Raw genomic sequence first — 27,344 nt, 5'->3', positions numbered from 1 at the left:
TTTAACACTCAAATCTTCTCTTCCCTCATCTTCCCTACATCATGCTAAAAACCTAGGAAGCATCCTTGATTCCTCTCTCTCCTCCCACACTTGATCCAGCAAGTTCTGCTGGTATAACCTCTAAAATATATCTTGATTCTAGCCACTTTATCTTTATTGCTACCATCCTACTGGAAGCCATCATTCTCTCTCTCAGACCTCAGGAACCTCCCTACCAGAGCCCCTTGTGGTCCATCTCTACACAGCAGCCAGAGTGACCCTTAAAATTTTAAATCATTATATTCCTTTGCCTAAAGCCCTCTAATGGCTTCCAGTTACATTTAGAATCTAATCCAAGAATACAGGCCCCCGGGCCAGGCTTCCCAGATTCATGCACAGCTCTCAGCTCAAATGGGGATCCTCCAAGCACTTTTACTCCCTTCACCCCTTCTCCTTACTCAGAAAAACCCTGTTTTTTTCTTTCTCTGAAAAGCCCCTATTTATTTGTTACCCGTTTATTTCTATCTCTGCCACATAGTGTGGAATCTCCAGGAAGCGCAGAGACTTACCTGTCTGGTCCCTTGCTGCCTCTCCAGTGCCTCGAGTAGCACTTGGCATTTAGTGACTCCCAGTGACGTTTCCAAAGAATGAGCAAATATTGTTGACTTTGTTTCTTTTTTATGAGACCTAGCTGTGACTTTTTTTAAACTTTACTTTTTAGACTTGGCTTAGAGTAAATGATGACTTTATTTAAATTTATATGTAAATTATTTGTTTGATTTTCATAATTCTACAAATAGATAGCCTCAGCTATCCCCAGGATAAAAACAGAAAGGAGAAAGATGATTCTCAGAAAGACACCTCCAAAAAAGTTTGGACTAGTGCTGACTGTGAAAAACGAGTCCTTGCACAGTCAGAACCTGAACCTTTGGCTGAGAGCAAGGAAGAAGTATCCAAAATCGAGACGGAAGATGGAACCACGCCCAAGCCAGGTGATGGTAAGTCTTGTTTCCATTTCTAGCATCCAAATAATAGCCATGTACTTAGACATGTAATACTGTTAGTAGATTTGTGATTACTACCTTGTTCCAGGTTTGTTCTATTCTCATTTATATTAAAAATACCAACCATTTGTAACCACGTACTTAAACACCAGATGGCAAGAAGAGCAGAGCTGTTGGCAATCAGACATTACACAGAGAGTAGGACTGATACATAGCTGCACGCACTGCCCCCAGGCCTGTTGCCCAGCCTCAACCAAGCCTGGCCCATGGGGGTGGTTTTGATATTTGGGAGGTTCTTCTGGACAAAATTGTAAGATTGACAGATTATTAACGGCCACTTAGGAGATCATTAATCCTCTACACATGAATTTCTTTTAAATGGCTACAATTAATTGGGATATTTTAAATTTAAGAGTTTTTTTTTTTAAGGAAATGTTTTTAAGGAACATAATTTCAAGACTATGTGAATCATGACTGTACTTGGAGCCAACCATGTAGCGTTTCGGATTTATTTACTTCTTGGTTGATTCCATTCATTATTTATAGCTGTGATGGTTGGCAAATACCAGCCTGTATGTCATACATCACTATCTTTATGGGCCAGCTGGCAAAAGATTGTGAGTACTTTTGAGTAGTTTCCTTGTTACTCAGTTAGTGACCATAGTAACCCACAGATTGATGTTCTTATTATAACAACCCCAGAATTGTCAAGATGTCGGACTGTTGAAGTTTTTCTTCTAAATCAATTGCTATTAAACATAGATATAATTTGCTGTCAGATTCATAGCTTTAAAATGAAATGTTCATTTAAGAATTTCTGAGCTCAAGGCATACTCCTTTCTTCTTTCCTCAACCTTCCTTCCCTCTCATTCCTCAAGGTCTTCCCAAAGAATATCTCAGAAGGGATCCTGTTTAGTCTGTTAGTTTTAAGGGACTTTAAGTAGACTGTGTAGACTCAGGTGGGGTATACCTTTTATGTCTCTAGTTTCCTTGTTTCTGCTGTGACAATCCCCCAAGTGCTGATGAAGCTCTTGGAGGACAGCATATGGCTCAGTGCACTAAACAGCAGGCCCAGAGTCAACAGCTGGCAATTGTCATCAACTGGGCTATGAGTCTCTTCATCTATTGCCAGGAAATTCTGGCTTGGTAGGTGTACTTCACTTGGTAGGTGAAATTCTGGCCCCTTGAGGAAGACATATATTAGTTTTACTTACAAATGCTTTTCAAAAATCATCAGACTTTTAGAAATTCTATTCTGCTGGTGAAATCTGCGTTGGCCTCATCTACTCCAGACCATGCCAGCGTTGCCCCTATGCATATCCCCTCTTCCTTCTTTGACTTCTCAGATCACTGGGCTAACTCCACACAAGCGATATGCTTCCCATGTCCCCACTAACATGATTTCCGTGAAAAACAAATAGAAGGAAGAGGAGGCACTCTATGTTCGAATGTTTATTCTATCCGCATGTGCTCTTTTAGAATTAGAGTGGTGTGTACTATGCTGGAACAGTAACTTTGTTCTAACTGGAATTCTAGGGTCTGAAAGGATGGCTGCATCTTCAAAAGATGCATCCTCTGTAGTCTCAAACCATTAAATTACACTTCATAGAAACAATGAAAAGAAATGTGTAACCCAGTGTAGCTGCTAGCTACCAAGAATATCACCTGATTTGGAATTGTTCCTATAATGCTTTTTGTCAAAAAATGACTTCTGATCTTTAAGCATTAAGGCATTAACTGTAGTTCTTCAAATTTGAAGACACAAAGATTATGAGATGAATGTATTTTATGTGCATTAAGAAGGAAAAAAACTGCTAATTAAACTATGACATAATACTTTAATTATAGACCAGACCAGGTCATACCACCTTCTGTTGCTTTACTGTTTCTTTCATTTGTTCTTAGGGATTTGGCATTTTCTCCTGCCTTTAGTCAATTGCTTGGCATGTAATAGGCAACGCTTTTGCACATCTCGGTATCCAAATGTGAGACAGCTTCCTGTATTTGCAGGGATCTCCTTCCTTTAGGCCTGTAGAAGCACTGAGTTACTCCTTTGCAAGAATATGAAAAATTTTGGTTAGTCCTCCAATGACACATTAGCCTCTTTAATATCAAATTTATTTGATATGCTCTCCTGCTCTGTATCCAGTTTTTCTTTTAGTATGCATGATAATTTTTCAGTTCAATACCAAATCATAGTGAAACATTTTGAACATATTTTAAAGGTAATTAAACTCAACACATGTAGTGACAACAATGCTGTACATACCTCAAGTGTAGTGTTAAAATGACAACAGTATTGGGGCTGGCCCCGTGGCTGAGTGGTTAAGTTCGCGCGCTCCACTGCAGGCGGCCCAGTGTTTCGTTGGTTCGAATCCTGGGCGTGGAGATGGCACTGCTCATCAAACCACGCTGAGGCAGCGTCCCACATGCCACAACTAGAAGGACCCACAACGAAGAATATACAACTGTGTACCAGGGGGCTTTGGGGAGAAAAAGGAAAAAAAATAAATTCTTAAAAAAAGAAAAAAATGACAACAGTATTGTAGTTATGAGTGAGCTCATGCATGCTCAGGCAGTGAGAACTGCTTCACAGCTACCACCTGGCCCAAATTGATGGGAAAATGCCACGATTATTGACTATGAGACTTGCCAATTTCAGAGATGTTAAAGTGTGGGAAAAAAATGTACATTTTTGAATTTATGAAATATGGGAATAATCCACAAACCAAATTTGTAAAGTGACCAACGGCTTGATTAGAAAAATAAAAATATGATGACATTGCCAAGTAGAATGGCAAACAAATCACAGAATTCTAGATCTGGGAAAATACTTTAAAAGGTCACTGAGGAACTGTGGCAGAGGTTAAAAGCACAGGCTTGAGCCCGATTACTGGGCTTAAGTCCTCTTACTTGTGGTATGACCTTGGGCAAGTTAATTTGCCTCAGTTTCTTCCTCTGTAAAATACACTACTTATTTCTGAGAGGTGTTAACATATGTACTTAGAACACATTGTAAATGCTTAAACTGTTAACTATAATTATTATTTAAATATGTTTTGATGAGCCTATCTCTCCTGCAGAATATATTGGTCAGTGGGACTGAGAAAGGAATAAATAAAAAGAGATTATCAGAAGAGAAGCTTGTTCACTCATTTCCTTTTGTGAATGTGAGGCATGAGGTCATAGGGAATCAGGCATTTAAGTGGCCCTTGACATAGCTATATTGCTGCTGATGATTAAAATGGTGCTCATTCAGCCTCACCTTAAACCCACTCTAGCAAAAGTCTAGATTTCGGACCGCTTCTAGACTGATAACTCCTGGTAGCAGGAAATTCTCCCTTATGCCTGACTCATATGTTTTCAGCTAATTCTGAATTTGTTTCTTTCTTGTTGAGTCATTAGCAAAAGTACAAAGCAACTGGTTCCCATACAAGCCAATATGCTCTTCAGTGGCCTACCATGGAAGTTTTATTTCAAGCCCAGGCACATGTTCTTTGTCAAATATGTTGATAAATTTGATACAGCTATTTCATCATTCTAACCTGCAGAAGATTAAAATAAGATATTTTGGATTAAGGCTAGGTAAGCCTTCAGGTTCTCTTTTATCTTCTTTATTAGAACAGTTGAAGAGCTCAGACACTTTGCCAGTGTATGACACCTTAATGTTTTGTGCAAGTAAGAATACTGACCGGATTCACCTCTATACTAAGGTAAGCATCATGTGGATTCTGTAGCTTGAAACATAGAAAAGCCTTTATTTTTCATGTTTCAGTGGAGATATTTAATTTTATTAATAAAGAGATTGGCATCTAGTTCTTTTCCTCCTTAATGCTAATTCTCAAATTCCTGTGTTAAATCTGAAGATGAAGAGAAGCTGACAACATACAGTTAAGAGCATAGACTTCAGGGCTCGAGTGCCTTGGTTCAAACCTGGTACTAACTGTGCAATCTTGGACACGTTACTTACCTGCCCTGTGCCACAGTCTCCTCAGCTGAAAGAGTGGAGAGGAGTTGTTGCAAGGATAAAATGAGCTAATTCCTGTAAAGCACTTAGCACAGTGCCCAGCCATAAGGAACTCTCAGTGAATGTAGCCGCAGCAGCAGCAGCATCTTTGCAAAAGCCTGAGGCTGCCCATCTGTCTTGAGCAAGCTTTGTGAAGCTTTGCTAATATGATCGCTCAGATTCCTGCCATAGCCTACGTTAGAGGTGCCCAAACTTTTTAGTGTCAGGTCCTCTTTACGCTCCTAAAATTTGTTGAGGACCCCAAAATATTCCGTTTATGTGGGTTACATCTATTGATATTTACTGTACTTGAAATTAAGATGAAAACACTTAAAAATATTCATTTATTTAAGAGTAGCAATAATGTAAATATATTTATATCAATAGCATATTTTTATTAAAAATATTATTTTATAAAACAAAAATAATATTTAGTGAGAAGAGTGGCATTGTTTTACGTTTTTAGCAGTTTTCTCTAAAGTCTTAATAGAAGACTGTGGGATGCTCATATCTGCCTGTGCCTGGAAAACTTCACCATACATCGGTGACAGAATGCAAGTGAAAAAGGCAAATTATGTTTTACTATTATTGTGAAAACACTTTTGACTTTGTGGATCCCCTGAAAGGATGTTGGGGACCATGTGAGAACTTTGACCTGGGGGAACTAGTGTGAGTATTTGAGGAAAAATTTGCTGCGATTATATTACTTTTACTTGATCTACAGTTTCAAATTTCTAATCTTTATAAGTAAAGTAAAATAATATTTGTAACTTTTTAAACTCATGGGCCATTCTATTGAAAAAATGCCGTTTTTAAAGATGACTTGTGTTGGAGCTCCCCAAACTCAGTTACATGTTTTCTACTAAGCCAAATATAGATAGAAATAGATGGTGTGCCAGGTAATAATTTTCAGTTCTAACTGAAGATTAGAAGAGATTGCTAGAAGATTAGGAGATGACCAGGATCGTGAATACCAGAAGTCCTAAGCAGCCTCCATTGTAGGACCACAGCCAAGAGAGACACCAAGAATGAAGCCAGGCAGTCAACAACGCTCCTCTTAAAGGCTTGGACCCCTGTCCACCACGTGAAGCCTCTAGACATGGGGGAGCACCAAGGACTCCTCTGCTCATCTAGAGGCAGGTCTAAGTGCCTGAGCCACCCTCATCCCCCATGTTGGGGGAGCTCCAGGCCATGCTTCTCAGACCATCACATGAGAGTAACAGAGAACTGGTCCCCAGAAGGGCTTGAAGGTCAAGAAGCCAAAGGATGGACACTAGGCACAGCACACCATAGGAATTCAGAAGCCCTTTAAATTCTTTCAACTTTTTGCTCTGTACAATGAAAGCTCTGCATCCTAAATCACCTCATCAGTGTTTTTACCATTTTGGGCAGAGACAGGAGAGAAACTTCAAACTCCTGGTAGAGGGTAGAGTTTGCCTGCTGCCTAGCCAAATACAGTGACAGCCTCGCTGACTCATCTTTTGGCTCTGCCACCCAGCCTGTATAGCAGGGGCCACCTCACATTCCTGATACTCTCTTAATAGTCTCAAGTGCTTTTTGTGTGTGTGTGTGCTGAAGAAGATTAGCCCTGAGCTAATGTCTGTGGCAGTGTTCTTCTACTTTATATGTGGGTCACCACCACAGCATGGCTGATGAGTGATATAGGTCCGTGCCCAGGATCCGAACCTGCAAACCTGGGCCGCCAATGCAGAGTGCACCTAACTTAACCACTATGCCACAGGGCTGACCCATAGTACATTTTTATGACTATTCTAAATACTTATATGTCCCATTATCATAAAATGTTATTCAGTTAATTTTCTAAATAGGAGACACTCAGCAGATGAAATGCCACAGATCTTTTCACAGATAGAATAGAGTTGAAAAGGAATCTTTCCTTTTTACCTTAGAAGAGCTGAAATAAAATCTAGAAGTAGAAATTTGGATAAAAACCCTAGTTCACTGCCTATAAGAGGAAGAGCAGTAACAGATGTTTATCATCCTATGTCGTATTAACAGTATAACTCTAAAGAACTGTTCCTTTCAGCCAAAATCCCAAGTCTAATTCGGAGTTTAGAATAAGTGTTGCATATCTAAACTTTTAATCTATATGTAAGTACTTTTGTGTGTTTTTTCCAAAGCAGCTGTGGGAACTGTAACATTTCTTTTTGGCTGAGAGAATTAGAATATAGGTTCAACTATTGTTGATACAATAGATTTTTACAAGCAGAGACTCTTCCCTTTAGTTTTGTGAAAGAAATACTTCATGTTTAAACCTTGTGTTTGGTTGACTACAGCCCTCTACATGGCATTTTTTACCCTGAAGAGTGAATGCCTTGGAGGCATCCAGGGGGCAATGGAGAGCTTGGCCCCCCTCCTCCACTCAGAATCCTTTCAGGGCAGCTGTGTGGGTGGAATCTTGTCTGGGATGTGCCACCTCAGTTTGTCTTTTAGGAGACTGGGCATATGATGCCATAGTACAGTTCTTTACTTTTAAAATAATTACTGGTGCCTACAGACAAAATGGATTAATAATGCCTTCCTAATCTATAATCAGGATGGAAACCAGATGAACTGTAATTTCATTCCTTTGGATATAAAATTAGACCTTTGGGAAGATTTACCAGCAAGCTTTCAGCTGAAACAGAATCGCTCCCTGGTAAGAATAGCCCTATGCATTTGTTTTAAATTAAAATTTGTTGAGTAATTTTAATGACTATTTCAAGTTTAATAAAAGCAGAGTTCTTTGTGGCCTGTTGCGGAGTCAAATCACTGGTTGCATTATAAGCAGTCCAGGCAGTTCCCTTGAATTACCGTGGTGCTAAGAATAAATGTGAAATCTGTTTCCTTGGCAAATGATCACACCTAGGCTTGCTGTTTCTGTGGATAGAATCATCCTCACATCATCTAATTTCTCATTCACAGGATTAGCAACTGTGATATTTGTATCTGACAGAATCACATTTTATCTTTGAAGGTTAAGTCCTAACAATGACAAATTCTGAGAGCAGGGATAAGACCATGCTGGGTAACTCTCAATTCATTGTCAGAAGCACCAGCATGCAACTGCAGGCCGGGTATCTGCCGGGGAGGCGTTAATTCTGATCTGTGGCCAGTTTGCCTTCGCTGCTAAGAAGGGTCAACATGTGCAGGGCCTGACCCAGCAGACAGTGTACCACTTTTTACAAGAAAATAATGATTATGTTTTTGCCCTGTGAGTGGAAATCAAACATTGCCCATGGGTCAGCTGCACCTCTCTTAAAGCAAAACGTAGCAGTGAGCTATTTTCTTTGGTGTCATCTAATCCTGATTCTCAGATTCCCAGAAAATAGCCAGTTACATGTAATTGACTAGTAAGTAAGAGTAATGGTAACCCTAATAAAAATGTGCCAGATTTACTGATGGCTATTTTCCTGTGATAACTCAGATAGTTAAGAAGAAAGCAATTCTCAGATGTTGCACTGTCCTTCTGTCACCATTGCAAGACCTGCTGTCCCCAAGACTGGTTTTGCCTTGGCCACTGGTGGGATATGTGCTTCCGACAGCTGGACCTCTTTTGGTCTCACTGAGTGCGTTATTGCTGTCGCTCCCTCTGTACGTTAAGGACATATGCTGGCACATTTCATGTCCTGAAATGTGCCTTTAGGGAGTCTTTGGACTGAAAGAGACCTCTGCAGAACTGGCCATAGATATTCATAATAAAGATATGAGACTGCTTCAAATTGAAGAAAGCCTTAAATGGTGAAACTCAAAAGCCTATTTTAGGGGTATAATAAAACATCAGTTTTCTGATAAGTAGCCTCACTTTCAAAGGTGAGCTGTTCATTTTTTCATTATCTCATTTTCTGCTAGATTCTGAGGTTTGTTCGAGAATGGGGTAGTCTAACCGCCATGAAGCAAAAGATAATCAGGAAAAGCGGGCAGCTGTTCTGCAACCCAGTTCTTGCTCTGGAAGAGATCGCAAAGCAGCAAAGCAAACACAATAGTACCAAAAGGTATGAGTTGTCTTTCTTTTTTTATTTTGTATGTTATTACTTGTCATGGGTATTTCTACAGGGGGGTCTGAGGCTTTTTATGTAACCACTAATGAAGTCCTGATGAGGTAAGAGAAATAAATTATACGTAAAATGACAGCTTATCTTATAGCAACATAATTAAATATTTTGCAGATTTGATCAAATCTGCTGGAAAACATCCAGCTGTCTGGATCTTGCGCACCATGAGTCCTGCTCATCAGGAGGGTGCCTCGGGGCCCCATCTGCCCTGTGCTGCTAGAGTGTGAATCTTGGGTGCCATGCAGCAGGGGAGCTGGTTCTATTTGATGCACCAACACCCAAGTGGTGGGAGGTACTATTATCTTGCCCAGGGTTGGGAACAAAATAAAAGGAAAGGCTAAGTGTCTCGCGTTTGTAACTGTTTTGCCTTTATCATTACAGGTCCCTTCCTAATCTCTGTACTCTTACTTTCCTTTCTTGGCATCATAATCATCTTTGCCTCACTTAGGTAGTCTCCTGCGTGATCTCAAATCCCCATTCTCTGTAGACTCTTTTCTCAGCACGAAGCAAAGATTCTCAGGAAAGGCAGTCAGTTGTTCTGTTGCCAAACTCTTGCTTTAGAAGAGATCGCAAAGCACCAAACCAAACAGCCACATTGGCAGAAGCAGCCCCTGTCGCTCTTGCTGTCTCCACAGACCTGCAATCTCTCTTCATCCTCACATCCCGTCATTTATGATCTCTAGCCTTTTCCATCTACACAGGTGAAAGAAAGCCATCAATGGTATACGAGGGGATGTGGCTGATCAAATAAATTATAACCCCATACAGTGAAAAATCTCTTCTGCTGTTTCAAAATATGGCATGTGGTACATTCATGTGTAAGAACAAGGAATGATACTTGTGATAAATTATTAAGGGTAAAAGTAAGTATAAAAAAGATGGAAATACAAATATATGTAATTGCTGTTATTGACGTAGAAAGTATCTGGAAGGATACCTTAGAAAATCTTACCAGGGGTTTCTCTAGGACAGTGGTTCTCAACTGGGGGCAGTTTTACCCCCCAGGGTGGCAGTGTTGGGGGATGTTTTAGTTTGTCATGATTAGAGAATATAACTGGGGAACAGCTAGTGGCTAGAGGCGTGGGATACTGCTAAATATCCTACAGTGAACAGAGCTGCACTCCCAAACAAAGAATTACCTGTTTCAAAATGTCAATAACATGAGTGTTGAGAAATCTTGCTCTAGATCATGAGATTAGGGGAGTTTTGGAGATGGTAGGAACTTTATACTTTATGCCAGGATCACAAATTCAAATGACTAAAAACAAATCAGGAACCATAAATGAACAAATGAGATCAAGTGTAAAACTAGCAAGGATGGGGTGGGGGTGGAAATTTGGCAGACTGGAAAGTGCATAACCCAACTGAAGTCATGCAAATTCAGATTTAAAAATAAAATACTGTATGAGTCAAATAAAGCTGTTTGGCTAGTTGGATTTATCCGTGAGCTGCCAGTTTTGTACTCTTGCCTAAACTCTTCTGTACTGGTTCACTTTTTTCCACAAGCATGTATTACTTTATATAGAATATACATGTTAAATATATGTGTGTATTTATCCATATACATACACACACATCCATATACGCACACATATATAACAAAAAGCATGGTGCCTATTTTATTCTTCTCAATACTTCTTCCAGTCCTCTCCATTTTCTCACTTTTGTAACCACAGTCTTAGCTGAAGCATTGGTCTTCTCTTTGCATGATCCTAATTCCCTTCTTAACTGAATTTACAGCCCACCCTAGCCATTTCTAGACGTGTCCCATTGTTTCTTCTCCATCAGACATGGACCACTTACAGAACCACCTGAGAAAGATGACTGAGTCGTAAAGTCAAAAAAAGCAAAAGTCATAAAATCTATACAAACCAAAGTCAGATACACAGTTTTCTTTATAAAATTATATGAAGATGATATATTAAAGATAAAACTTGTGTTAACAGGCAGCAGAATCAATAATTATATTTGTTTCTTAAGTGCTCGCTCTGGCGCAATTGGAAGATTAGATTGAAAGGACAAGACTCAAAGTGGGGAGACAAGATGCATTTGTTTTCTATTGCTGCAGTTAACAAATTATCACAAACTTAGCAGCTTAACACAGCAGAAATTTTAAAATGAAAAATAAAGGAAGAAAGAAAAGAAAAAAGAACAACGGAAATTTATTATCTCACAGTTGTATATAAGTCAGAAGTCTGAGTTAACTCTACTGATTTCTCTGCTCTGGATTTTATAAGGCTGAAATCAAGATGTCAGCCAGCTGGGCTCTTACTGATAGTGTGAGAAGAATCCATTTTCATGCTTATTCAGGTTGTTGACAGAATTCAGTTCCTTGTGGTTGTAAGACTTAGGTTTCTTTGCTGGCTGCCAGCTGGGGGCTGCCCTTATCTTCTAGAAGCTTCTTTCTAGATCAAGTTTATGGGTCCCTACATCTCAGGGCTAGCAGTGGTGTGTCAAATCTTTCTCATGCTCAGAATTACTCCCTGTCTTAAGGTCAGCTGATTCGTAACCTTAATTACATCTGCAAAGTCCTTTTATAGCATTACCTAACGAGTAATTGATTGAATACCAGGAATCCTAGGGAAATATCTTTAAAATCTACCTACCACACAAGTTAAAAGACTATTATAGTAAACCTGGAAAAAAACAGTGAGGACTTATATTAAGGCATTAGCAGTGGGAATGAAGGAAAGAGAATGAAGAGAGGTGTTAAGGAGGGAGATCTAGAGACCTTGGTCACTGAGCACAGAGAGGGAGGGCTCCAGGGAAGTTGACCCAGTAGAGCCATGAAAGGGAAAGCTGTGTACCTGCGGGGGAGTTGGGGGGGATGCTTTGAGGAAGCATGCTGGTTCCTGCTGTAGAACCGAGTGAGCCTCAGTAAATTGGAGTAACTGTGTGTCTCTGACAGCAGGTGTGAAAGATGGGGCTGCACAACAGCACTGATTGATTGAAGTCTGTATGAGGAGCAGTTAGAACTGGGTGCCTTTCCCTCCCACTGTCCTACCAGTTTACTTTCTAGAGAAACCGAACCAGAGAGGCGCCAGTCTTGGAAACACCAGGTTTACTGGAGATGAAGGGAGATGCATTATGTTAGAAACTGACACTCCCCAGACTACTTTCTTTGCTCAGTTTCCAGAATACCAGCAGCCACATTTTACTTCCTAGGCAGGAGATTAGAGGATTCATCTCTGAAAAAAATGGAATGGTCTCAGAATAAAGACGCATAGATACTGATGTTTAGGAATTCCCCCAAAAGCAATGGCTAGATCTCCAACCAGATTATCCTCCAGTGACATCCACCAGTTTTCAGGTCCCATTCAAGCTTACAGCTTTGCAGTCATCTTTTGAGTAGCTCACTCTTAAATATGAATGGAAGCCAAGACCATCAGCCATGGTTTCAGTGCCTAAGTGAGTTCCCATTTTTCAGAGGCAGGCCTGATTCAGTTGGAGCCTTAGGATGCCAACTGTTTATCCTCTAGCCACAACTCATCTCCAAAACAGGTCAGCAGCCTATAGCCCAGCATTGTTTTCATGGATTTGGGCCACTTTCCAATGCACACTCCTGCTCCCATCCCCATCCAGGAATTACTTTAGTAGGCTACATTCTCCCTTCCCTATTTGTCAAAATTGAGATTTACCATAATCCTATTGAGAGTTGGTATACTTACATGAACTTCCTAGCAAACCTCAATGGAAAACTAAATATTGGTAACTCACAACTCCATTTGAAAAGTTGTCAACAACTCACTTTGGGGTTGATTGATCTATTTCTCATGGTTTCCAAAAAATTGTGCTTAAACTTCTTGTAGGAAAGGTTATTTTTAGTTCTTAAATCTCTGAATAGATTCCTCAGCATTTTTTAAAGTACTGAATTAGGTTTCGAAGCTTCTAAACATTGAATAATACCTGAGGCAAGGCTTAATGTCCCCTTGACCCTCAAAGCAAGGAAGCTTTTGAGTTCACTTAGAATCTACTGAACTACTTCAGCAAAGAGCTTTTGTCAAGGGAATAAAATGGTTGAAGAAATGGGGGGAGAGGGGAAGTTTAGGATCTAAAAGAGCAAGTTAGAGAATTCTCCAAGAATTCACTGTGCTTCCTTTTTGCTTTAGGAAAGCCACACAAGTGGAAATGCATATACATGAAAAGCTAGTCACTCTTCCTCTTAATAGGAGAAATGCAAATTTAAAGCTATAATGAACTACATATCACCATTAGCAGTGATTTTTCTTTTTTTTTGAGGAAGATTAGCCCTGAGCTAACATCTGCTGCCATTCCTCCTTTTTTATGCCAAGGAAGACTGGCCCTGAGCTAACATCCATGCCCATCTTCCTCTACTTTATATGTGAGACGCCTGCCACAGCACGGTTTGACAAGTGGTGCATAGGTCTGCACCCGGGATCCAAACCAGCAAGCCCCAGGCCACTGAAGCAGAATGTACAAACCTAACCGCTGTGCCACCGGGCCAACCCCAGCAGTGATGTTTTTAACTGACTTACCTTGTGCTAGTGAAAGTGTGAGGAAACAGGTGCTCTCGTTCATTCATTGCTGCTGGACGCATATATTGGTACAAACCCAAAGGAGAACAATGTGTCCAAATCTATCCAAATTTAAAGCACCCAAGACCTTTCATGCGGCAATTCTACTTCTGGGAACTTATTCTATGTCTACTTCATGTGTAGAAAATACCATGTATAGGGATATTTATTACAACATTGTTTGTGGTAGCAGAGGCTGGAACAACCTACATGCTCATTAATCAGAGACTGGTTAGCTATGCAACCATTAGGAAAATAGGGCAGCCCTGTGTGTACTGATAGGGAAAGGTCTCTGAGATGTATTTTCAGGTAAAAAGAGCGAGGTGAGGGTTAGTGTGTATATTCTGCTACCATTTGTTTTTAAAAATAAAAAGTATCATGGGGAGTAACTGCTAATGAGGACAGGTTTTTTGTGGGGTTGATGAAAATGTTCTGGAATTAGGTAATGGTGATGGTTGTACAACCTTGTGAATATACTAAAATGCACTGAATTGTAAACTTTAAAGTGGTAAATTTTATGGTATGTGAGTTATATGTCAATAAAAATACAGAGATAAATAAATAAATGGTACAACCTATACACAGAGAAAATAAACTATCTCTCAAAGGATATATTAAAAACTGGCAGCAGAGGGAGAGGGGGACAAGAGGGATGGGAATGGAAGGGGTCCTGATTCTTCACCAAATACGCTGTTGCTTGCCTTTTCAATTTTTAAATTTGTGCATGTATCACCTAATCAAAAAATTAATAAAATAGTTTGTAAAAAGAAAATCTGTTAATTATTAAATCTATTTCAACAACATAAGAGCACATTTCTAAAATTTTACCTACAATTACACAATTCCATTGTGATTTAGCTCTGATTTTATTATCAGACTACTGAATGGAGAAGTACTTAAAAATATGAAGAAAAATATGTTTAAATGAATTAAGAAAAAAACTACAATAGGTATAACTACCAGAGAAACTGGGCCATGCTAATTAGAAGGAATTAATTGGCTAATTGCATTTCACCTACTTAAATTCCCCTGTCACCTTTAATTGGAATAACTTTCATCTTTACTTCCAGTCCCTAAACCATTGTGTGGTATTGATGGTGTTGTGTTATAAGATTCTGAATCCCACATCAAGAGTGGCTTTCTTTCAGTGGAAGATTCCATAAACCCTGTGTGGGCCAATGATAGTGGGAACAACCTTGAGATTATAGAAGATGTGATTGAACCTGATTAACTAAAAAGAGAATCACTTCACCCGAATTCGCTGATACACTGTTATAGCTGATTAAGGTGATTTGAGAAGCCTTGCAGAAAAGGCCAAGAGGGAGGTAAAAATGCAATTAGAGATTTTCTGCACAGCTTGGCAAGCTGTTTACTGAAGGCTGTCAGTTGTGCATGGATTTGATCATTTCTTATTCCTACATCCATTCCTTTTTTATCCCTAAGTGAAAATTGATCCAAAGGATATTGAATAGCTCTTGAATTTCTTAGAAAAATAAATCTTGAGAAAACTAATTTGGAACAAAGAGATGTGTTTCCCACATGTGGAGACCAATGTAAAGGGAGAAAATTCCATTCCCTAACTTTAGTATTAGCACAGTGAAGAGACTGGTATCTTGCTTTTTCTCCTGTTGGATTTGCAAGGAGCAGTGCGAACATGAAATAGGGAGACTCTTATAGGACAGAGGAAATCTACTTAACGTGTAATTGTTTTAGATATATAACCAAAGAAGATGTTGCTGTCGCCTCGATGGACAAGGTGAAGAGTGACGGGGGCCATGTCCGTCTGATCACAAAGGAGCCCAGGCCGTGGGACTCTTCCACAAAGTAAGGTTTTATTTACCAGTGGAGTATAGAAGGACTAAGACCACTCCTTTAAAATTGTGTATTCATTTTTGTAATACTTCACCTTTGTTTGGCCATTTGACAGGTCACAAAGCTTTCACAATAGAGTAGCTCTTGAATCCTCCTAGCAAGCCTGTGAGGCACATGATTCCTCACCTTAGAAATTAGAGATGAGGAAGGATGCTGAGACCAGGTGGACCAAGTGACCTGCCCTAGGCCACTAGATGCTAGGAGACTTGAGGTCAAATCTGGGCTCTGCCTCCCCATCTTGAGTGTTTTCTGTCATAAGAAGTTTTTCTTTTAACACTTCGAACGAACAGCTATGGAAATAGGCAAAGCAGCTGTTGTAATTCCCATGTAGGACTTTTCAACATAATTGAATAATGTACCTTTTCCTTTTATTCTAACAAATTGAGCTCATGTCCTGTCAGGTTTCATTGCTAATTTTCGTTTTATCAACTGAGTTTACCTGGAGGAGGCACCTGTTTAGCAAGTCTACTGTTGTGGTTCCTGTCGACGCTGTTAGCTACCTGGTTCTGTCACTTTATGGATGTGAAGACTCTGTGTCCTGTAGGGCAGCAGAAGCCGGAAGAAAGTGTGCATGGGAGACTTTAATGGCCTCTCTGTCCTGTGGAGGTGTGTGACCCGGCACATGTAGAGAGCACGACAGCCACTACTTTAGTTGGGCTTTTCCACTCGCCTCCTTTCCCAACCTCAAGAAGCATTTTCTGTCTTCCCATTTTCCTACTTCTCCAGATGTCTCACAGTCTGATTAACTTGAAGACATCTAAATTCCCAAGAGAGGCAGCATATTTGTATTCAAGATAAATTTTTTTTAACACACCATTCTTTCTTTTACTTGGCATAGAGTGTAGAGTGCTGACTACAGCTATTTACTTCCACACTGAGTCACAGAATCTGTGGGCCCCATGTTTACTGATTATCAATATAGAAATTTTGAAGACCTTTATATAAAGTAATGACTATTTAGACTAGAATCAGTGTTCTTTAGTTACCTAGTCACTGTTTTGTTCAATTCTAGAAAATTTCTTAAAGATGGAGCCTGTGTCCCCTTTCTAAATCCCTGCACAGCCCAAGCTGATCTCACTGTGGAGCCTTCTACATCCAAAGGCTATTTGCAAGCTGTGGATAATGAAGGAAATCCCCTTTGCCTTCGCTGTCAGCAACCCACTTGCCAAACTAGGCAAGAGTGTAAAGCCAACGCTTGGGATTCACGCTTTTGCTCTCTGAGATGTCAGGAGGAGTTTTGGATTCGATCTCATAACAGTTACCTGCGAGCCAAAGTATTTGAAATTGAACACGGTGTGTGTCAGCTCTGTAATCTGAATGCACAAGAACTCTTTTTACGTCTGAGAGATGCCCCTAAAGGTCAGAGGAAGAATCTTCTGGATACTACCTGGACCTCAAAGCTCCCATTAGAACAGGTAAATTATAATCATGGGACAGAGAGAAGGCAGCATTGTACTGAGTGATGAATATTGATTCTCAAACTTTCTTTTTTTAACTTTTTAATATGGAAACTTTCAAACATATATACAAAAGTAGAAAGAATAATGAACCCATATACGCATCACCAACTTTAACAGTTATCAACATTTGCCTTCATTTTCATCTGCCCTTCACCTCGATTCCTTTTTTCTCCTGGAATTATTTTAAAGCAAATTCCAGACAAGGTTTTATTTCACCCTTAAATACTTTCATTATGTATCTCTCACATATAAAGACTTTCTTCTTCCCTCTCTCTCTCTGTCTCTCTGTCTTTCCTCCTTTTAAGTATAATCCCATACCCCAATACACACACCCAACACAATTATAATTCCTTAATTATAATAAGTCCATTAAGTCCAGTAAGTTTGGGTTCCCAGATTGTCTCAAAATGTCTTTTTACAGTTGCTTTGTTCTAATGAGGATCAAAATGTGACCCACACATTGCATTTGGTCATTACGTCTCTTATGCTCCATTTAATCTATATCACCTCATCCCTTTTTTTACACCATTAAAAAATTGGATCATTTGCCTGTAGGATTTCCCACATTCTGGATTTGTCTCCCTGTATCCTCATGGTGCTAGCTGACATGTTTCTCTATCCTCCTGATTTCCTGGATAATGGTTATAAGATCTAGAGGTTTAATCAGATTATGATTACATTATTTTGGGAAGAGATCTTAACAGATGGTACATTGCATTAAGGACACCTATGGTCTGGTTGTTCTACTTTTCATGATGTTAATATGTGGCAAACAGATAACCCCCAAAATATAGTTCATTACAATGAGAAGGAAACTTATACATGTTCATCCCACTGTAAAATGTAATTTATTTAAAAAAAAACAGTATTCTTAACATACTATTATCAGTATTCACTTGATTTCCAAAACTCAGTTGGGTTTCTAATGTTCTGTTCTAATCAGTTATAAATTTCAAATGAGAGCAAAATGTATAATTTAGGGGCCAGCCCCGGTGGCATAGTGATTAAGTTTGGCTCCAGTTCGGCAGCCTGGGCCCAGCTCTCCTAAAAGAAAAGAAGAGGAAGATTCGCAGTGGATGTTAGCTCAGGGTGAATCTTCCTCAGCAAAAAAAAAAAAAAAAAAAAGTGATTTTGTATTGTGCTTAATTAAAAAAAAATCACTCCTGAGCTACTCACTGCCCACTAAAATATTGGATAAATTCCTGCCAGTTAGTCAAATCATACATTTTTATTTACCTAGTATTGCTGAATTATGACAGAATTAATTAATAAGCGTTTCTGCAAAGATAAATTAGTGTGACTTTGAGAGCTAGGGAAATATACTATTTCCCTAAGGACAATCAGAGTTCCTGAAAAATCTTCTGGTCTAATTGGTGAGAGACATGTTGTACCCATCCCAGAGGTGTCACCAGACTCCAGTTTCTTTTTGCTGCCAGAGTGTGGAGGCTTCCAGAGGACGCACAATGAAAAGACTCAAGGACATCTTGAAAGCAGCCTGTCCAGGATGCAGAAGTCACATAGTATACATCTAAAACAAGAACGCAGAGAATAGGGAGCACCACGGGGCTCAGAGAGGGGAGGACCAGTCGGAGAGGGAGTGAGTCTTTCAAGAGGTGAATTTAGGATGTTGAAGACTGACCCCCAGTGATTTGCCATAGTATTACTGGGAAGAACAAAGAGGCTTCTGGATCATAAAGTCTGTCAGAGTGGAGACTGCTCAGCAAAAAAGAATTGGTTACAAAAGGCAGGACCAAAATGGATTTTTTTCTAAGAATGTGCCATTTGCTTGATGCACAAGACTGCCATTTGTAGTTGCTTCTAACAATACCAACCTCAAAAATAAAAATCTATTTATATCTTCTAACAGAAGTTGGGAAGTCCAATACAGAAGAGAAAGTGAGTCAGTCTGTAACAAAGTTCAGCTGGACAAAGCTCGCTGGCTCCTGGGCTCCTCTCGGTCCAGACACTGGTGATCAGGTCCCTGTGCTGTCCGTGGGCCTGACGAGCTTCCTTACAAGGGCTCTGGAACCATGTCACAGGTTTCCCTGGCCGGCAGCCATGAAGTTGATTGTAATTTCTTCCTTGTCCAACACCAAGGAAATAAAAACAACTTTCACACTCATCTTTGTGGTATTTAAACAACTACACTGCTGTGCAGTGAGCTGGTTTTACCACCTCAGGTAAAATGTTAAAATACGTCCCATTCTAATGTGGGTCATTACTAGTTAAATATAAAGTGTGTATATGTGGACTGGCCTCAATAATGGCCACTTTCAATGGACATCTTTGTTTATTCCAAATATGCAAGATACAGAGGTTTGTTCTAGAAATTTCATTCCAGTCCATGTGACTTGGCAGGCTCCCAGGTGAATAGCATAAAAGTTCAGGTGATAGCTATTAATATTAATATTAAACTGTCACTGGTGTAGTAACAATTGCATTGAAGGTCAACAGTTAAAGATTGTCTGAGTCAGTAATATTCAGAAGGTTTTAATTTCTAGTCTGTTCTTATTCTTTTCTCAGTTTGGTTTTAGTGACTCTAAAAACTAGCTCAAAGGTGCAGAAGGAACTGATTTTTCCCAATCTGTCAGGAGTCTTAGTATTTTATACTTGCTTATAATTTTTTCAAAATGAGTTAGGTAAGGGAAACAAACTTTTTCAGAAACATATTTTATTGCTTTCAAATTGCTAAGCTAGGGGATTTTTCCTACTCATGATAAAAGCTATAAAAAGCCATCCTAGTGTATTTTTCCCAGTGATTTTGCTGTATAAACATAATGGCACAACGTAAAACCACAGTGTATGTCGGAAATTGCTGATCTTGTGTTCTCATTGCAGCTTAATGAAATGATAAGGAACCCAGGAGAAGGGCATTTCTGGCAGGTGGACCACATCAAGCCAGTGTCCAGTGGAGGAGGGCAATGCTCCCTGGACAACCTGCAGACTCTCTGCACGATCTGTCACAAAGAGGTCAGTGAAGCTCACAGGCATGTTTGACTCCATCCAGGGACTTCACATTGCAAATTGTGCGTACCAGTGTGGAAGATTATGTGGATGGATCCGTATCCCTGGTCTGGGATCCGGGATTCATCACCTAACCCTTGAGTTTCCTCTTGAGGCCAATGTAAGTTCTCAGTCACAGGTGGAAGAGAAACTGCTTCCCTTTTAATTCATTCTAGGACCGGGGAATTTTCACCACCACCTAGAACAAAACGAATACAACTTACATATTGCACAGTCTGGAAGAGACCCGGACCCTCAAACCAGAAGTTCGGTGAATTAGGGCCGTGGCATATGTTTGTATCTACAGCCAAATATGTCCTGAAATATCTGAGAACATTAATAAATTATCTCTAGGACCAACTCAGTTCAACATGCAACAGTGCACTGCTGGCCAAAGTATGAAACCCAGTCACCTGGGCGCATCTTTGGGCAATTACCTGCTGTTTAAAGCAAAAGGAAAACAGTGACATAGTATTATCAGCTAAGATGAATTTTTAACAGGCAGTTAGAGGGAGTAGGATCTGCCTCTTGAGATAATCTTAGAAAGAAGCATATGCTCAATATGCAACTTTGTATCCAACTTTCTTTTTCACTTATGGCAAGATTTAAGCATTCATAATGTTTATCATCTAAAATGGCTGCATATTAGTCGATTGAGTAGATCTCCACCTAGTTTATTTAGCATTCCCATAGTGGTGAACGTTGAAGTTGCTTACATTTCTTTGTTCTTATACATAACACTACCAAGCACATTTTTTTGGTATATGTACTGTTTTTTACATTTGAGGTCGTTCCTTAAGATAGATTCTCTGATATAAAATCACTGAGTCAAGTGTTTGAATATTTTTGAGACTATAGGAATTTATCTCCAAGCTGTTTTCCAAAGGTTTGTACAAAATCAGTTATGCTCCTCTCACCCATCAGTGAAGGAGAATACCCATTTAACTGCACTAATTAGTGCTAATGTGACGGGAGAAGAATGGTCTGCCATTACTTTGTTTACTAAAGACCCAGATGTTTTTGAAAATGCTAATCAATAGTATTTACACTTTTGAGAACTGTTCAGATCCGTTACCAATGTTCATATGGTATGAGGACTTTCTTAGTCTTCTTTTAATATTGCAGATTCCTCAATTTCTTCACAAACATAATTTTTACGTAAATGGAATCACATCATAGAGGCAGGGGTTTTTGTTTTTAGTTTTAACCCTCTTTTCTCTCCCCACCTCTTCCACCTTGATCACTTCACAGGTACATAGACTTCAGTTGAGAAGAAAGTTATCTGATTTCTCAGCTGTGCATATTAGCACATTCAAGACCTACAGGAGAATTAAGATATAGCAAAAGAAAATGCCGCCCCTCTGTAATCACTTTTTCAGATTCTCATGAAAAACTTTATTTGTGGGAGCAGCAGAAGAGTCTAGTTCTGGTCTATCTCATTTTGTTTTTCTGCATTGGCTAGGCTGTTAGGTTGGGAATGGCCTCTGAGCCCAGAGAACAGGAAGCAGACAGGTCTTACACGCACTGCACTCGGGGAAATACCAAGATGCCTTACAAGTTCCCACATGGATGAGGAGAATCATGGCCTCCCCTGGTCCCCAAATGAGGGATTCATGGTCTCACTGGCTAGCAAGACATCCCCCAAAGCTGTGTGTTTTCTCCTCAGCATCTGGTCCTAAGTGAACCGAGGACCTCAGGGCATGTCCCAGAGCTACTGGGGTCCTCTGCTTGCAGTTTGGTAACGCCCCTAATGGCAAAGACTAGGAAATGGGTGTGGTGATAGTGTAGATTTTCCCACACTAACAGAATACAAAATTTTGAGTTTCTGTAACCAGTACTTTTTTCCTAACATGTGTACACGTGCATATTTTTTAACTTTTAGAGAACTGCCAGACAAGCCAAGGAAAGAAGCCAGGTGAGAAGACAATCTCTAGCATCAAAGCACGGATCAGACATCACACGGTTTTTGATAAAGAAATGAAGTATAAAACACTTAGAATGGATGACAAATGGTTTACATGTGGAGGAATTCAGCACATTTTTTTTTCACGTTTGTCTAATATTTTCTGAGTAAAAATTTGCAGAACAAAAATCAAGAATTCAGCTTCCCTTTTCATAGTAAATGCTTTTCTTTTGAAAGTTTTGTTAAACTTTCATTTCCCCGGGGCTGGCCCCGTGGCCGAGTGGTTTAGTTCGCGCGCTCTGCTGCAGGCGGCCCAGTGTTTCGTTGGTTCGAATCCTGGGCGCAGACATGGCACTGCTCATCAGACCACGCTGAGGCAGCGTCCCACATGCCACAACTAGAAGGACCCACAACAAAGAATATACAGCTATGTACCGGGGGGCTTTGGGGAGAAAAAGGGAAAAGATAAAATCTTTCAAAAAAAAACTTTCATTTCCCCAGCTGTACCTTAATCATGGTATTATACATAGATTACATTTGAAAAATATACTCTCAATTACTTGAGAAATACTGCTAGATTAGTCTTGGTTCTGGACTGCTGTGTATATAAATGGAACATTGCAAAACCATAAGGGAAATTTTGAGGGCAAATCATCATTATTCAGGAATTCTGGGCCAAGTGTGATCAGCCTGCTTAGTATGCAAGAGAAACTCTTGTTCACTAAATGCCTCCAAAATGGAGTTGGGGTACACATTTTGAGTGTTGTCTTTTTAATTTCTTAGCCAGTGTCTTTGTTGAAAAGATGCTTTTGAAAATAAACTAATTGGACCTATGTTGTTTGTGGATAATTTGGGAGTTCTGGGTAGAGTAATTGTTAAAAATATTTAAAAACTGAAAACATGAAATGTAAAATGCCACTAAAACTTCATTTTTTAGTTAGTTTGTTTTAATGCATAAAACTAGGCTTATGGTCAAAGCGCCCTGTCTCCTGGTTATCATTTTCTGTTTTTAAAATCCTGTCTTATTAAAAGTATATTCATGGTACCCCTTTTAAAAGGGGTGATGATGATAAAACTCTTTATAGTAAAGCATGATCAGATAGAGATATATGTTAAAAAATATAATTGTAATATTAAAGTATAATTGATATTCAAAAATAAAAGAGTGATGAAACAAAATCAGGGCATAATCCCGCAATGTGTCAGAATCGCGAGAGCAAAGAGTCAGAACTACACAAAATACAGGTCCAAGAAAGAATTGCATTCACAGAAGGCCCATTTGTAAATACTGTTTGATGTAAACCTCCTTAGCTTGAGCACTCTCCAATTTTAATCCATAGCGTGTGCTTTATAATGTAGAGGACTTGTTTTTAGAAAGATTATACAATTGTGAAATTTCCGTCCAGAGATTTTATTAACTTTATAACTGTTTCATTGTATGTGTCAAATAGTGTTGTTTATTTTATAAATTAGGTTGGGCTTTCTTTGGCCTCCTTTCTGCTTTGCTGGTCAGGCTATTGGCCGTTTTCTGCCTCATTGCCAGGGTAACCTAGGATTCCTCACGGTTCAGAGCTGAGAAGCTGGCACGTTGCTTTTCCTCCAGCATGGGGTGTTTGCAAGTGAGACTTTAGTCTAACTAGGTCAGATTTGAGTGGAGCTTACTCTTTAGATCAAACTAAGGTGGTAATTCTACAGAGAAAGTTCTCGGATGTAGGAACTGTATGATGGTTTGAGGTGAAATGACCCATGAAGATGGTCTCTCTCTTTGCCAGATTTCAAAATTCTGATCAATTAAAAACGCTGTAAGAGCATTGAAAAGGATAAAATACTTAGGAATAAATTTAACCAGGGAGGTGAAGGATCTGTATACGGAAACTAGAACACTTTGATGAAAGAAATTGAAGGCACAAACAAATGGAAAGATATCCTGTGTTCATGGGTCAGAAGAATTAATATTGTTAAAATGTCCATATTACCCAAAGCAATCTACAGATTCAATGGAATCCCTTTCAAAATTCCAATGGCATTTTTCACAAAAATAAAAAAAAATCCTAAAGTTCATATGGAACCACCAAAGACCCCAAATAGCCAAAGCAATCTTGAGAAAGAGGAGCAAAGCTGGAGGCATCATGCTTCCTGATTTCAAGCTATGTTTTCAAAGCTATAGAAATCAAACAGCATGGTATTGGCATAAAAAACAGATCAATGGAACAAGATAGACAGCCCAGAAATAACTCATGCCTATATATTCAACTAATTTTCAACAAAGGAGCCAAGAATATACAATGGAGAAAGGATAGTCTCTTCAATAAATGGTGTTGGAAAAACTGGACAGCCACATGTAAAAGAATGAAACTGGACCACTCTTTTCCCCATACACACAAATTTAACTCAAAATGGATTAAAGACTTGAGTGTTAAGACTTCAAACCATAAAACGACTAGAAGAAAACATAGATGGTAAGCTCCTTGACATAAGTCTTGGCAATGATTTTTTTGGATTCAACACCAAAAGTAAAGACAGCAAAAGCAAAAATAAATAAATAAGACTACATCAAACTAAAAAGCTTCTGCACAGCAAAGGACACTACCAACAAAATGAAAAGACAGCCTATGGAATGGGAGAAAATATTCGCAAACCACATATTCAAATAGGTTAATATGCAAAGTATGTAGGGAACTCATACAACTCAATAGCAAAAAACCAAATAATTCTATTAGAAAATAGGCAAAGGACCTGAATAGACATTTTTCCAAAGAAGACATACAAATGGCCAACATGAAGATGTGCTCAACATCACTGATCATCAGTGAAAAGCAAATCAAAACCACAATCCTGGGGCCGGCCCCTTGGCCGAGTGGTTAAGTTCACACGCTCCGCTTTGGCGGCCCAGGGTTTCACCAGTTCGGATGCCGGGCACAGACATGGCACTGCTCATCAGGCCATGTTGAGGCAGCATCCCACATGCCACAATTAGAAGCACCCACAACTGAAATATACAACTATATACTGGGGGGATTTGGGGAGAGAAAGCAGAAAAATAAAACTAAGAAGATTGGCAACAGTTGGTAGCTCAGGTGCCAATCTTCAAAAAAAAAAAAACAATCCTTATATCTGTTAGGATGACTGTTATCAAAAAGACAAGAGAGGGGCTGGACCAGTGGCACAGTGCTTGAGGTCGGCATGTTCCACTTCGGTGGCCAGGGGTTTGTGGCTTTGGATCCTGGGCCAGGCCTACACCACTCATCAAACCATGCTGTGGTGGCAACCCACATACAAAGTGGAGGAGGATTGCCACAGATGTTAGCTCTGCACCAGTCTTCCTTGAGCAAAAAGAGGAGGATTGGCAATGGCTATTAACTCAGGGCCAATCTTCCTCACCAAAAAAAAAAAAAAAGAAAAAAGGCAATAACAAATGCTGTGCACTGTTGGTGGGAATGTAAATTGGTACAAGCCATTATGAAAAATAGTATGGTAGTTCCTCAAAAATTAAAAATAGAACTACCATATGACCCAGCAATCCTGCTTCTGGAGAGGAAACGAAACCATTATCTCAAAGAGATATCTGTACTCTCATGTTCACTGCAGCATTATTCATAATAGCAAGGGTATGGAAACAACCTAAGTGTCCATTGACAGATGAGTAGATAAAGAAAATGTAGTAGATGTAGACAATGGAATAGTATTCAGCTTTAAAAAAGAAGGGAATTCTGCCATTTGCAACAGCATGAACCTGGAGTGTATTATGCTGAGTGAAATAAGCCAGACAAAGAAAGACAAATACAGCATGGTATCACTTATGTGTGGAAACTTAATTTTTTTAAAAAAATAAAAAGTCAAACTCATAGAAAGAGAGAGTAGAAAAGTGGTTCCCAGAGGCTGGGAGGTAGGGGGATAAGGATAGTTTGATAAAAGGATGCCAATTTTCAGTTATAGATGAATAAGATCTGAGGATGTAATGTATAACATGGTGACTGTAGTTGATAACTCTGTCGTATAATTGAAATTTGCTAAGAGAGTAGAACTGAAATGTTCTCACCAAAAAAAAAGATAAATATGTGAGGTGATGGATGTGTTCATTAGCTAGATGGTGGTGATCCTTTCACAATGTATAAAGGTAGCAAATCACATTGTACCCTTTAAATATCTTACAATTTTATTTGTCAATTATATCTCAATACAGCTGGAAAAAAAACAGACTATAAGGAACAATGAGCATTTGCCACCCAGGACTCTGACTGGCCCATGCCCATCCCTTCCTGCTGTGTCTCTGAGCTCTGTGTCCTGCCTTCCCCTGGCTTGATGTGCTTTACTTATGGGGCACACTGAGATGAAGCATTCTAGGACTGAAAATAAAGATAGAGATCAACCTAATGGCAAAGGCCTCAGCAGGTAAATACTGCAGGGGCATTTTAGGGAGGCTGTTCTTTCGTCCTCACAGTCAGAAAGAGAAGCTGCCCTCTATGGCTTGCAAATAGAAGGTTCCAACAGAGATGGAAAGTGTCAGGGCAAACAGTGGACCCTGTGTGCTGAAAGAAGTGCAGCGTGCCCCCAGGGAAGAAAATAGCTGCTACCACCCAGGAGATGAAGACTGAGTGAAAAACAGAGGGGTGGAGGGGGCTGGCCTCGTGGAGAAGTGGTTAAGTCCACATGCTCCACTTCAGGGGCCTGGGGCTCGCTGGTTTGGATCCCCGACACAGACCTACACACTGCTCATCAAGCCATGCTCTGGCAGGCATCCCACATACAAAATAGAGGAAGATGGGCATGGATGTTAGCTCAGGGCCAGTCTTCCTCAAAAACAAAACAAAACAAAAGGGGCTAAGGTGAATATGAAGAAGGAGAGCCTGGCCCTAGAAAGACTCAGAGAAGTTACGAGATACCGTTTAGGCTTAGACAAGTCTCTGGATTCAGGGAACAGAACTAGGAATTGATAGCTGGGGAATAAACCAGTTTACAATATGGGAACTGTGAGAATGTGGCTGTGCTGGTCAGTGAGGCTGTGCTGGTCAGTAAGGCTGTGCCCTCATGTCTACTTAGGGAGTCCGGCTGATCTGAGCGTGCTGCCAGCTGCGGGTGGTGAGGACTTCTGAGCAGGGTGGCTCATGACCCACACCAGGTGCGCCAGTGTCAGGCTGTCTGTCCTTCCTGTCCACCATCACTGAGTGACATCCATCTCCAGATGCTCTGATAACTAATGAAGTTGCTTTTAGTAGCCCCAGAGCCATGAAGATCTCATCTGGAATTTCTAAAGAAACCCACTCAGCATTAATCACAGCTTAATGTACATTTCTTGGGGAGATTTTCCTGTGATGAATATCTTTCTACATTTTCTTAACTGTTGATGAGAAAAAGATTTTCTGCCCACGTGTCTTAGACTAATAAATCCTCAGATCCTTTAGTGAAACATTTAAAATATAGTTTCTTCGGAAATAAAAGTATGAAGCATTTTAAATTATATGTCCAAGAAGTCAGCATTCTTGAACTCTTCAGAGTAAAAATGGAAAAATTGTGTTTAGTTAAAGGA

General features: G+C 39.7%; 1 protein-coding gene across 2 annotated transcripts in view; it reads left to right on the top strand.

Annotated features, from left to right (window-relative positions):
- The window catches only part of LOC124233819 (DNA annealing helicase and endonuclease ZRANB3-like), a 215,746-nt gene extending 193,602 nt beyond the window's left edge, over positions 1-22,144 (top strand). For both annotated transcript variants that reach the window (XM_046651042.1, XM_046651043.1), the window contains 8 exons: positions 780-977; positions 4,605-4,696; positions 7,547-7,648; positions 8,842-8,984; positions 15,293-15,403; positions 16,464-16,866; positions 19,750-19,881; positions 21,797-22,144. In XM_046651042.1, coding sequence (XP_046506998.1) covers positions 780-977; positions 4,605-4,696; positions 7,547-7,648; positions 8,842-8,984; positions 15,293-15,403; positions 16,464-16,866; positions 19,750-19,881; positions 21,797-21,895 — 1,280 coding nt within the window. In that variant the 3' untranslated portion in view covers positions 21,896-22,144. The remainder of the gene's footprint in view (positions 1-779; positions 978-4,604; positions 4,697-7,546; positions 7,649-8,841; positions 8,985-15,292; positions 15,404-16,463; positions 16,867-19,749; positions 19,882-21,796) is intronic.
- Positions 22,145-27,344: the final 5,200 nt, after the last annotated feature.

Source organism: Equus quagga, unplaced genomic scaffold (genome assembly GCF_021613505.1).
Source record: "Equus quagga isolate Etosha38 unplaced genomic scaffold, UCLA_HA_Equagga_1.0 252_RagTag, whole genome shotgun sequence".
NCBI lineage: Eukaryota > Metazoa > Chordata > Mammalia > Perissodactyla > Equidae > Equus > Equus quagga.
This window is presented reverse-complemented; position numbering and strand designations above follow the sequence as displayed.